The 13,432-nt window shown below is 32.5% G+C and overlaps 1 protein-coding gene and 1 long non-coding RNA gene across 2 annotated transcripts; both read right to left on the reverse strand.

Moving 5' to 3' along the window:
- Positions 1–740: 740 nt before the first annotated feature.
- Positions 741–3,298, reverse strand: COL2 (CONSTANS-like 2). Its single transcript, XM_020355284.3, has 2 exons — positions 2,454–3,298; positions 741–1,272 (listed from the first exon to the last, which is right to left on the reverse strand). Exons 1-2 carry the CDS (start codon positions 3,189–3,191, stop codon positions 913–915), a joined length of 1,098 nt encoding a protein of 365 aa, XP_020210873.1. The 5' UTR covers positions 3,192–3,298; the 3' UTR covers positions 741–912.
- Positions 3,299–6,226: 2,928 nt separating this feature from the next.
- On the reverse strand, positions 6,227–9,366 carry LOC145956976 (uncharacterized). Its single transcript, XR_014433418.1, has 2 exons — positions 7,201–9,366; positions 6,227–6,665 (listed from the first exon to the last, which is right to left on the reverse strand). It is a non-coding gene; the product is annotated as an uncharacterized LOC145956976 (long non-coding RNA).
- Positions 9,367–13,432: the final 4,066 nt, after the last annotated feature.

Consider the following 13,432-nt stretch of genomic DNA (forward strand, 5'->3'; position numbering starts at 1 on the left):
TACGGGGCGGGTAAGTACATACTCGTACCCGTACCCGTACCCGATTTAAAGTATCGGGTTTTACCTATACCCGTACCCGTACCCGGTCAAACCGGGTATTCCCCGTCAAAGTCGAGACGGGTTCAGATATTACCTGCGGGTACGGGTATATTTGCCATCCCTATTCTTAATCGTTAATTTTCTAACAATGATTATAAATGCATTTTTTTGTCCAACAAGTCCCTCACTTTTTGCCAACTTAGCCAAAAGCCCTTATGATCTGTCGATGATATAGGTGCCTTATATGCGGAGGAATGATGAACAGTGGAAACATAAAGAGAAAAGGAAAAGAAACATAGATATAATTAACATGCTTTGGCCTTTGACCTTCTTCCAAGGGCAAAGAAATGATTAAAGAATTATATGTATTATGATTAAACTCTTCAACTTTCTATCCTCTTTTTAATTGTAGTCAGATTAGGATCATGAGTATATCAACAAAAACTCGTGCCACAGTCAAGTTCAATGCATCTGCATGATTTTTAATAAGACAATTAGTTTTGGTCCCTATGTCAGTTCAATACTTAATTGAATTGAAGTGATTGTACCTAAATGAGACGACCCAATAACACTAACAGAAGTCATTGGTTGGTTATCATGATAGAAATTGAAAAAATGAAATTTTTTCAAAGATATGTTGACTATAATTTCATAATTTAATACAAGGACTGTATTTACAAATAGAAGTTTCACTCAAAAGATAATAAACAAAATAATAAAGCATCCGATTAGTGCAACTGCGAGTAATTAGATTACATAAAAAATACAATATCAGCAGAATAACTTAGTACATAAGTGGTTGTAGCCATTTCTATTGATCATGATCCTCTATCTTCTTCTCTGCCTTCTGGCCATTTGTTCAACACAGCATATTCAGAAAGAGGGAACAATGCCATATCCAACTTCTGTAATTAGTGTTGTGGAGAACATCTGATCCACTTCAGCTTCTACATCAGTTCTCTTGGCGAATCGACCTTTTATACGGGGTCTAGTCTCTGCATAAGCCTTCCTTGAGGCATACCTTATAGTCTTCTCAAATTTTCTTGTCTTCTTTTTCTCCCTATACCTTAGGACTCTGGCTTCCCTGTCCATTGGAGTAAGGTGGGAAGGCATCTGAATTGAAGGTCCAGAAAATAGGTCAATTGTGCCTTTGGGTGGTCTTGAATGGCCAATTGAGACATCCATCATTGTTGATTCAGGTACAACACCAACATCCATTGATGAAACTGAAACCTGATAAAATGAAAAAGGAAGCAAATATTAGTTACTAAAAAGCAAGAGATAATAATTGTTCATGAGATCGCAAGTTCAAGATATCCTAGTAGCCCTATATATCATGTTGATGAGACCAATAATTGACATTTTTTATCACTTGAATAAAACAGGTAGAGGGAATTTCTTGACAAAGAAATAACATCTACAGAATTCAATTTGTGGGAATCCAATCATGGAGGGTATAAAATTGATTAATTTCTCACTTACAGATAAATATTCCTACATATATGTTATCACTACTCGAGATGACAAAAGGATAAGAATCTAGAGGGACAGTGAAAAAACTTGCTAGCTCCTTGGTAAAGGACACAAGGGAATATACTACAAAATAATTTTTAATGAAAGAAAGGCATATTCGACTTAGAAAATTGATCATATCTTACCTAACAATTTGAAAAGAAAAGGCAGGAATTTTCACATGTATATTGAAAGCAAGATACTTAATTTGCCCACAGATTCCTTCCTCTAAAGAAAAAAAAAAAGTGAAAAGAAAAGGGTAAAGATAGCAAAAAAGTAGCAGAAAAAAATCCCAGACACCATTTATTTCTGTACTAATTAAACCAAACATGAAACACGAGCACGCAACATGTCTAATTAATGAAACACAACCCAACACACATATTGTGTATATATACCAGGCCTGAGACAAGGTAAACAGAACATGAAGCAGAAAATAAAGTTGACACTGAACACGCCAGGAAAGGAAAACACTTGTGATTCCAACTTCGGCAAAAACAAGTCATGGGAAGTCCAAAAGTACGAAAACTACCACCTCAAAAGAAGAAACATGCCTATATATGCATATAAATATATACCCCAACCCAAGTCAAATTCAAATCAAATAAAAAACACCACTTTCCCGAGCCCAAGAGTTTGATTTAGACGAATTAGAGGTTCACATGAATGAACAAAGCAAAACCATCAATGAGAGTTGGGTCTAGTGGAAGAAAAACAACTATTTGAATCTCTTCTAGATCAAGTGTTCACATTTGGTGTCTCACAAATTCAAATGATAATAGAAAAATGAAACAAAATTGAAAAAGTTTGTTTGAATAGAGTTTAAAAGAGTTTTTGAAAAGAAAAAAAAAAACACACAAACTGAAAGTGGAAAACTGTAAGATTGAATTTGCAAGGCTTACACTTTGACTAACAGAAGCATTGAAGCCGAAGGAAGCTTTGTTGTTGTTGTTGTTGTCAAACTCCAAACTAAGCTGAAAATGATGATGCTGCTGAACCGGAACGACACTATCCCCAGCATAACTCTTGTGATGAGAAACACCATCAAAATGTTGATGCTGAGCATAATCATCGGTGGTGGTAGTAGCAGCAGTGAAGTGGTTACTATTGTCACCACAAGAGTTACAATTATCAACAAGGTCCAAATACTCATCAACTTCACCACCGTACAAGAACCCATTATTATTGTTACTGTCGTTGTTGTTAGGGACAGTGGCGCTCTTCAGAGGGTTCAGCAAGAGCCAGGAAGCTGTTTCGTCGTCGTCGTCGGCGTCGGCGTCAGCATCGTCGTCGTCGTCGTGGTGGTGGGGGGCGGCGGCGGCGGAGGAGGAGGAGGAGATGGGGAGAATGGGGACGCGGTGGTGGCGGCCGGCGAGGGGGTTGGCGGAGTGGATGTCGGCGTCGCAGGAGGAGCACAGGGAGGCGGCGTCGGCCTTGCAGAGGAACGCCGCCGGAGCTCGCTCGCACGCCTCGCACACCCACACGCGCTCGTGCCACGACGGCGAGGCGTGGAGGCGCGCGTCGCATGCGGCGCAGAGGAAGAAGGAGTGGGCGCGGCAGAAGACGGTGGAGGCGGCTGCGCGGCACGTGTCGCACGTGCGCGGCGCCCACGTGGCAGCGGGTTCTCCTCCTTCCAACATTAGGGGAGTTTAGTTAGTTTAGTTTGTGAGTATGCGAAACTGAGAAGAACAGAAGTAACTGAGTATGCAATTGCAAGTGTTGTTGTGTTTGTGTTGGCACTGACTTAGTAGTAGTGTGAATGTGAATGGTGTTTTTGGTGGCTGGGAGGGAGAATCTGTGTGTGACACGTGGCGGAAAGTTAGTGGTGTCTAAAAGTTGGGACATTATCCATCTTGTGGGTGGCTATGCATTAAGGTGGGTCCCCGTTTCGGGGAAGGTGCTTGCAACTTGCTAGTTGCTACCAGTGTTTAAAAAACCGGACCGAACCGGCCGGTCGGACCGGTTGGACCGGGAACCGGTGATCCAGCCGGTCCGAACCTTAAGTTGGATCGGTTATGCAGTCGACCCGTTTCAAACCGGATTGAACCGGTCAATTTTCCGGTTCAACCGGTGAACCGGTGGGTCAAACCGGTTCAACCACTTTTTTTTTTATTTTTTTTATTTTTTTATTTTTTAAGAGACCATAAACCACAAAAATAATAATGAAAATTGAATCTTTTAATAGAAGAACAAAGATTCTTATTAAATATAACAATAACTACTTGTTCTAATGTATTTGTTTATATAATATACAACTTAAATAACTTTTATAGTATATTATTAATTTTATATTATATATTTAATAATATAATATATATGTAAATATTACATATATTATTTTGTGATATCAATTGCAAGCATATTATATATGTACATATTATTTATATTTTTAATTTGTATTAATATACAGTTTAATATGTAATTTTTTATATATTTTTTACAAAATAAAAATAAAAATAATTTTAAATAAGATAGAAAAATTGAAATTTAAAATAAGATATAAATTTATTAAAATTTATAAGTATAAAATATATTTAATATGAATATTTTTTTAATAAAAATAAATAAAAACCGAGTCATGCGGTTCAACTAGTGACCCACCGGTTCAACCTTTAACTCACTGACCCAGTACCTTAACCGGTCCGATTTTTAAAACTATGGTTGCTACTACTCTTTCGTTTCCTTTGTTTTTTTGTAAACTAATATGGGAATGGAACAATACTTGCTACTTGCCTTAACACACTTTTAATAATAACAAGTAATCAAAAGTTTAAGGTATCATTAAAAAATAGTACAAAATAATTGGATTTTGTACCATGCACAAGAATTACTCACGATTAACATGAAGGAGGACCTGGCTTGTTGTTTGTTTGGAAGACAATGCGAGTAGGCATGTGTCAGAGTGTGTCCTCTCTAGTACTCTATGAATTGGAGTATTGAATTTATGAAAAACATGCTATGGTCAATCTCAGCATCACGTAGCTCCTACGTCACCGAGTTTCAATAATCTTCATTAACACTTGCTAGCTACATGCACATATCTTTAACATTGAACTACATGTTTTATGTAAAAGAAACGGAAAATTAAAAAGAAATATGTTATTTTGTAAAAGTCTTGAGATACTTGTTAATCAACATTTGAATCTGTTGCCTAAAGTTCAATTTAATTAATGTGTAAGAGCCGAAATTTCGGAAATGAAAATAAGATAGCTGAAAACGTACCTCTTAAGAATTTGTTTAAAGTGGTAAGGTGGGGTGGGGATGTGTTCGATCGATTTCATCCAGAAACGAAGATCGTGAAACCATGTGCTCCTCTTTTAGGCCTTTATATTATGCGATAGCGAACTGACTTTGAGTTTGTTTTTGTTGTTTTGAATCAAAGGAAAATATGTGCATCCCAGAATCTCTGTGGTAGATAAAGATTCAGATCAGATCATATCAAGTAAAAAAGAGCATATCAGAATTAAAGGGCACAAAATCCTGCATGGGATGTGGCTTTGCTACGTATGCAACTTTTATTTTTATCTAGTAAATCAGCTAGTAGAATTTTATTATACGGATTGGGTTTAGAAAAGGATTTGAATCATAGCCTATAGCTACAGGTTTCTTTTTTTTAATATGCAAATTGGTTGACTACTTTTTGTTGACTTCCATTTTTTTGTTTTTTTAAATGATGCCCCACAAGTTAACTTTGTGTGTGCCTAACGCGACTGGTTTCACTTCGCTACTTTTATATAATTGTTTCTTGATTGCATGTGTTTTTTATATTCGATTGAGATTGTCTTCTTCTTATTATATTTGCTAAAACAGTGGTGAGGCTAGATCATTTTTAAGTCATGACCGAATTGATACGGAAACAAAAATATCTTTTGACATCCAATAAACTATACACCTAAGAAAAAAAGAGATAAAAAAAATATATAAGTGTAACGGGTATTATAATTTGATAGAAAGAAAGAGACTCGGAGAATTGATAAGTGTTTGGAGATCAGTGTGTAGGATGAGCATAGAGAATAAACACACAAAAAATAAAATTAAATTAAGTGACTTAAAAATTTTATAAGATGATCTTAAAATATTTTTATATTTATTTATTAATATTATTTTAAGTTTAATTTTTTAAAATTCTAGATGATGACATATGTAGAGTTATAAATTATTAAAAAAAATTATTTAAAATGATCAGTTTACATTGTATCAAAGATCAATGAAAAATCTGAATATGTTATTTTATTTTTCTTATAACTACTTTAATGGTAGTTTTCATAGTTTCACATTACGTAGCTATTTAGTAGCCTAACAGACTGTTTGTAAATAAAGCGTGTCCAAATATGATTATTCATAAGGATTTTTTTGTTGTTGCTTGAAATAGAGTATGCCTTTTCGGATAACATTATATAATATATTTTTTCTCTTTATTTTTCATGGCCGAGAACAAGTAGATGGTGGTGTTTGGTGGAGTTGGGAAGTTGGCAGTTGGCCAATTGATATGAAGAATCATCATAATTTCTTGTAAACAGGTAAGTTTATGTGTTAGGCAAGTTTAGAGGTATATATGTATTAATTACATAGGGTGATATATGTGATTTTTAGGTGTGTATTGCACAAATCTTCCACTAATTTAATAAACTGACTCGACTCTTAATTAATGATCAACTGATTTGTTAAATATATCTTATAACAAGATGTAATTTATTTTTAAATCATTTGATAAAGTTCAATAATATATAAAATAAATATGATAACAATCATAAATACTAAGATTTATTAACATATTAATAATATAACTGTACTATCCGTACTGCAAGACCGAACTCCCAGTTTGGCACCGCAGCGCATGATGACCTCGGAGCTCGTCACTTAACCAGATCATAACTGATCTGAGGAGATCTCGGTCCAGATGAGATCCGCCATCTAATTAGATCACAACTGATCTCAAGCCCAAGGCCCAACGCAACCCTAATTCATACTAAGGTACATGCATTACTTATACGAGACATACACTCATACAAACCCTAACTTTAGCATCGGAGTCTCTTTTGCAGGTACCACCCCCATCTTGGAACATCAAACGTATCAGCGAAGGAGGCTCACCAATCTTACTCGGAGGATCTCTACGGCAAATTTTCGGTAAGAACAATAACATTATATAGAAAATCATGAAAATAAATAAAAAGTTCACGTCTATAATATTATCTTAATATATATATATAGGAATTCCTAAACCTAAAATCAAATAATTTTTACATTCATTAAATACTCTAAAGTGAAATAATCACAAAAGAAATTTCATACCAGAACGAATTTGGATCCTCTCCTGCAATATTCTCTTTGCAGCCTCTCTCCAACAACATTAATAACCATTGAATATATCTAATGGCTCAAATTTAATCTTATAAAAATTATTTAAGAAGTTACATTAATTATAAGATTAAATCTGAACCATTAGATATATCTAATGGTTATTAATGTTGTTAGAGAGAGGCTGAAGAGAGAATATTGCAAGAGAGGATCCAAATTCTACCGAAACAAGGTCAAATCACTGAAATGTAGCAAAGATTAATTAAGTATGACCAAGTGGTCGAAAATGTTGATATAATGTGTAGTAAATTTCAATGACAAAAAGGGATTAAAGCAGAACCTACGTACGGAAATATTTTGTAACCGTTAGATGTTGTGGAGCATACAGTGTGAGGCACCTATGTAAACATCAAGAAATGTGGTGGGACAAGAATAGTTACTGAAAATGTAGCTGCATCCTCAAAGGCAAAGTTACGTTCAAGAATGGGGGAAGACAAATTGGTATATTGAGACAGAAGTCTAGTGCGGGTTGTGACTTATGACACACTACTAATGAATTTATCTCTTGAAGCTTCGCCCGGCTAACATGCCAATAAGCAACCGAGATGTGACATGATAACCAATAACATCCATCTTAGGAACATTCAATGGGAGAATATAATTTTAAAGCTCTGTTCACGACCAACTAATATTAATATATATTATTTAAGAATTATAATGATGACAAAACCATTTTAATTAAGAATTATGTACATATTATTCCAATGTACATTTACCTAATCATTTTTGTGTCTAAATGACATGGTTGAAGGTTACTCCATGAATGAATTTGTATCATCATCTTAATTTTGCTAAATATTTATTGATTTTATCGATCATTAATATTTAAAAATTTTATTGGTTGTTATTGTTGTATATAAGTAAATATTTTAAAAGAATAAAATCTTAAATTATTTGAAACTAGTAAAATAGTATATCTTACACTTTAAAAGAATCAAATAAAAAGTGATAGATATGTTTATAAGAATGGATTTTGTGGATTACATGTGTATTTGATTAAAGCCAATGTCATTATATGTCTTGAACAATTTTTGTCCATGTCTGAAAGATACACTAGTAATCTTCTCGTACTTTGAAGGCCGAATGAGAGCTCCAAGCAAATATCCTGATGAAGGGGAGGGTACCTGCAAAAGGTACTTCGACGCTCAAGTTATGACAAACACAAATATCGATAGTAATTAATGAACCGTGACATTACCTCGAGATGTGAACTATTTATAGTGAAATTAATGGGCCCTGCCCTCCATGAGCCCTGTACTAGGGTTACCTAATTAAGTAATACGTCCTTAATTGGCTTATACGCATGATTAACCTTTAATCACTGCTTGTGGATTATTACTGGTTCCATGAATTACTCCGCTTGAGGCCTTTCGGCCATCGATCGGGGATGCCGATCGGGTGTCGGCAACTTGGAATGGCGAGTTTAGCCTATTTGGTGTGATTCTTTTTGGCCTACCGACTGGGCTGATCTGATGTAGGTGGCCGATACGCTTTCATAGAGACAATCTGAGCGTAGTCCATTCGGCCACATGCTGTGCCAAACGATGTGCCCAAGAGTATGATCGAATGACCCTACCTGTACAATTTTTTTAATATTTTGTTTAGTATTTTAGGTTGTCACTCCCATATTTTCCAACAACTATAAATAATTTTTTTTTTTTACTCTCAATCACTTTTTTTTTCATATATAGGATTCCAAGAACACGAAATCTTACTTAAAATATTTGAATTGAGTTTGACTCGGGGCATATTGTTACTTAATAAATGAATTTGCAAATAATAGTTTGTGGTTTGTTTTTACCATACCGACACAATACTTGAATGGGAGACATTTTATAAAGTATAATTAAGCTACTCAACTCAAGTCCTATTTATTTATGTTGGTCGCAGTTAAGTAAAGTGGAATTAGTGAGAAGGAAAAAGCAAGATGTAGAAGTTGGATTGCCAGGTAGGTAGGTGACTTTGATATAAGGTTGCCTAAGGAACATAGAGATAGATGATAGAAGTTACTTAATGTTAGTGGATGCGATCTGTTTGATGAAGTGCAACTTGGTTTATATATGTTGAAAAGTGAGAAAAGAAGAAAAATAATGGTAGGAATTTGCCGTAAGTACCTGAGAGTAACACGTGTATCTAAAAGAAACAGAACAAGGTTGAACTTAAACACGGTACAACACGTCAGCATCCCCAATGCTGACATGTGTGAACCTTATTTATCGTAGTTGTCACTTGTTGTGAGAGTGTGTGATGACGTGGAAGCAACTAAATGCATCGAAGACAACAGCACATAAAATTGGGGAAAATTATAATGCCAAATGTGAAGGTGCCACGTAGGAAGGTAATAGATTAGGATGCATGTAGACCACAAACGAAGGTTTTTGTGGTCGTGGCTAGGTAGGACGTTGACCCTTATCTATTCCCTTCATATGGGCATATGGCAATGGCATGTGGTGTTGGTGGGTCACTAAAGAGGTTTTGTTTTTCGTCTTCAACAAAACGTCCCCACTCATCCCAATCACCCTCAAATATTTGCTTTCTGTTTATTGGGGGAAGGGACTAATTCAAATTTGCTTTGCCTTCCACCACGGTACATGTTCATGTCAAGAGATCTCATATCAAGTAAAAATAAACTTAAAGTATATAAATGAAAAAAAAATATATATCACTAATTCGTACTTGAGTTTTTGACTCATGTTTATGCAAATAAGTTTTCTTGTTGTATTTAAAATGTGTTTAAAGACAAATCTCTTATAGTAATAGTAATAATAGATAAGGTTTAAATATTGAACATAAAAGAATATATTTAAGCAATTGACAATCTAATTATAGTGTTTAAGAGTTTGAATGAACAAATTTTGATTTATAAAAAAACAATTAAAATAGAAAATAAATGGATTGAGATTCAAAGATTAAAATCCATTGAGTTGTGATTTATTGTTCTCCATCCTCCCAAAATGAATTTTATGAATTATAAAACATTGATAATTATTTACTTTTGAAATTGCTAACAACTCAAAGTTAACAATTTTTATTTTAGGAAACACATGAGTGAATTAATAAATTAATTTGATTGACAAATAATAATATTAGTTTGATTGTGCAAATTTTTGTAATTCAATTATTTTTGGATTATGTTAAATTGTTAATTAAAAGAATTTGATTATACATTTTCAATTAATTGGAATAAGAATTGAAAATATTAAAAAAAATACGATAATTAAGATAAATAATTTAAATAATTAATCATTGAAAATTCACAAGAAACAATTATATCAAAATCCAATGCTAGAGAGAGAATAAAACTAAATAATAAAAACATGATTTAAACATCCCTATTTATAGTAAAAAAAAATTGGGACAAACTACTAAGCTCAACCATACATTTCAACAACCATAATCATGCATTTTAGCAAGCATGACTGTGCATAATAGCTAAAGATGTATTTTTTTCATCAATAAAAATGTGTTTCTTTAGACCAAAAGGAAATATGAGAATGCTTCGTTAATAACTAGTAAATGTGTGTTTTTTCAATCAAAAATACTTCAAAACAAAAGCATGTGTTTCATTCAATAAAAGCGTGCTTCCTCTTGAAAAATAGATAAATATGACTGTGTATAATTTTAAAGTTTAGAATTACTCCATTTTATCATATTCCTTAAATGCATGAATTTCATCTCCTTAAATATTTTTCATATTTACTACCCACTTAATAAGAAAAGTGAAGTTAAAAAAAAATAACAATAAATCATGACTAAACAGTCATAAATCATTTCTTCTCATCATCACATTTGTTTCTTTGTCTATTTCATTTCTCCTTGTTGTTGACTACACACTTTATTTGCTACCAATTGTGACAAGCAACGATTCTTTAGCAACTTGGACATGAAATTCCATATTAACATTGATAGTTCAATTTGATTAATACATGTAAAGCCAAGATAAATCGATCCCAATTTAATTACGTACAAATGTGATGATTAATTAATTTCATTTGTAAGTTCACTAGCATGCGTATTATGTAAGTAATTAAAATTCCACTGAACTTGGAGTATTTATATATATATATAGAAGTTCTCTACTTCAAAAAATAATTCAAAACGAATTATATATGCTGCGGAGACAAAATAATCTTCACCATGTTGGCTGTTGCCTCTTGTATCATATAATAATCTCCATGTTTTCATCTTTTATTTTATATAAAATATTAATGTGGGTTTTTCAATTCTTGAATTTTAAATAATTTATCGTGGGAAACATTTTATCAAATATATAACAAGTTTTATAGAAGACTAATTTATGTGTTAAAGAAAGGATTTAAAACAAGCATTATGCAAATTTGAAAAATTAAAAACAAGAATTAGTTTTTAGAGACTAAAAAAAATTGCGTCAATATTTAGAATATAAAAACATATTTAACTCATTTTTTTTAAAAATATAAATGGTTTATTTGAAGAATTAGCTAGAAAGAACCAAGAGCATTATCAACCATTTAATTTTTTGAATTTTGTTGGAAGATTAGTCTAGAAGATCATGATTCTCAAGACCACATTAGCACCAATATAATCGATAGAACTACATAACCAGGGAAGTTTAATGTTGTAATTTGTCAAATTAAATCTGTTAAAGGAAAAGATTTATGAAGGTTTTTGAGAAAGGAAGCTAAGATGGAAAGTGAATACGTGGACATGATGTGATGCTGATATAAGAATACTGTAAACTCAAAATTTATTGATTAGCTTGAATAAAATGTTAATATTTAATAATTTAGTATAATAATAATATTTTGATATTTTACTTGTTTTGGTATAAAAAGAAGTTTCATAAGTAACAAATATATCCTTTAAAGCAAGGACGGAGTCAAGGGGGACCTACGGGTGCCACGGCCCCCCCAACAATTTTAATTTTTTTTTATATACATATATATTACTATATGGCACCCCCTATTTTTAATATAAACTCATATGTATAATTAAATGAATAACCCAAATTTATTTTTTTATTCAACTTTTGGACTTCTGGTACGGCCTGCTATGTGGTATCACTTTGGAATTTTTTTTTTTTTAAAAAAATGTAGCGCCTCATTTGATCATTCCAATTATCGGCCCCCCGTATTGAAATCCTGGCTCCGTCCCTGCTTTAAAGTACATAAAAGTATTCAATATGTATCAATCGACCTCACTCTACAACGACAATCCTATATAGTAAAATATTTTATTCTGCAGACAAAAAATCTAACCAACAAATGTGAATGATTATTGAGATCAGCATCCCATCTCATGCCATAGCATCTTGGACTCTAGAACACGTGCGCGCTTCACATTCACACTAAATGAATCTTCTATAAGGGTTTCCTATTAGAATGTTTAAATATTTAATATTTGATTATATCTATAGGTTAATGATAATTGTAAGTCCACACTAAGTGGCTCGAGGCCATTTGCATCTGAAAAATACATTTCTTTAGTTTCCAAATTCTAATTATGTATTTAATTATGAGGATCTGTTTATGAACTTGAACAATTAAAGCCTATGGATCTGTGTTATTAATTTATTCAACGCGATAATCATGCATGTATGCATGACTACAAACAAAGAAAAACAACTAGCTATAATGCACATATGAGAATTAGACCCTAATGATATGATCGTCGTTTGATTTAGAATTTTATAAGATTTTAAAAGATTTTTTTTAATAAAAAAGTTTGTTGGTATTCAATCATAATTTTATGTCACTTAAAAATAATCTAGTGGTATTCAATCAGGATTTTCAAAATTTTTTAAAGAATCCATTAAAATTTATTAGTATTTATTTGAGACTTTTTATAACTTAAAAATAATTTATTGGTATTTAAAAATATAGAGATTTTAAAGGATTGTTGTATTAGAAGAATTTTGAAGGACATTTTAGTAGTATCTATAAATACTAAATTCATAAAATAATTACATCCAAACCCATAAGATTTTGGAGGATTGTTTGAAGTGACTTTTCAAGTGCTTCAAGAATTTCTAAGTGAGTTTTTCATCTCTTTTATTTTTCTATGCTCATGTCTTCTTCATTTTTTTCTCTGTTAATAATACTGCACTATTGCTCATATATAATATTGTACTACTGTTCCCATTCCATTCCCCTATTTGGTAAAACTTCTATAGGTAAATGATATTGTCATTGACTTGCTCTATTTTTTTTTTCCGTTCTCTTTAATTGACTTGCTCTATTTAGTTGAGATTGTTTCTCAGTTATATAAAACAGAAAACGCTTGAAATTTCAAATTTTAAGTAGTAATTTTTTTATAACACGCGTCAAGAAAAGGAAAAGGTGAAAGCTAAAATTGATATCATGATCTCTATAATCAACTATAGATCTTCAAGACCTTGTAATCAATTTAGATTTATTAGAACAATATATATATATATATATATAAGATGAATTTGAGTTAGGGTTTCTGTGAGTAGAATGAGATAAGAATGGATCTTAGTTGAGAAAAGAACCCTCCCAGTACAAAAACTACGATCTTTCTC

Source organism: Cajanus cajan, chromosome 4, assembly GCF_000230855.2.
Source record: "Cajanus cajan strain Asha chromosome 4, NIPB_CcT2T_4, whole genome shotgun sequence".
Taxonomy (NCBI): domain Eukaryota; kingdom Viridiplantae; phylum Streptophyta; class Magnoliopsida; order Fabales; family Fabaceae; genus Cajanus; species Cajanus cajan.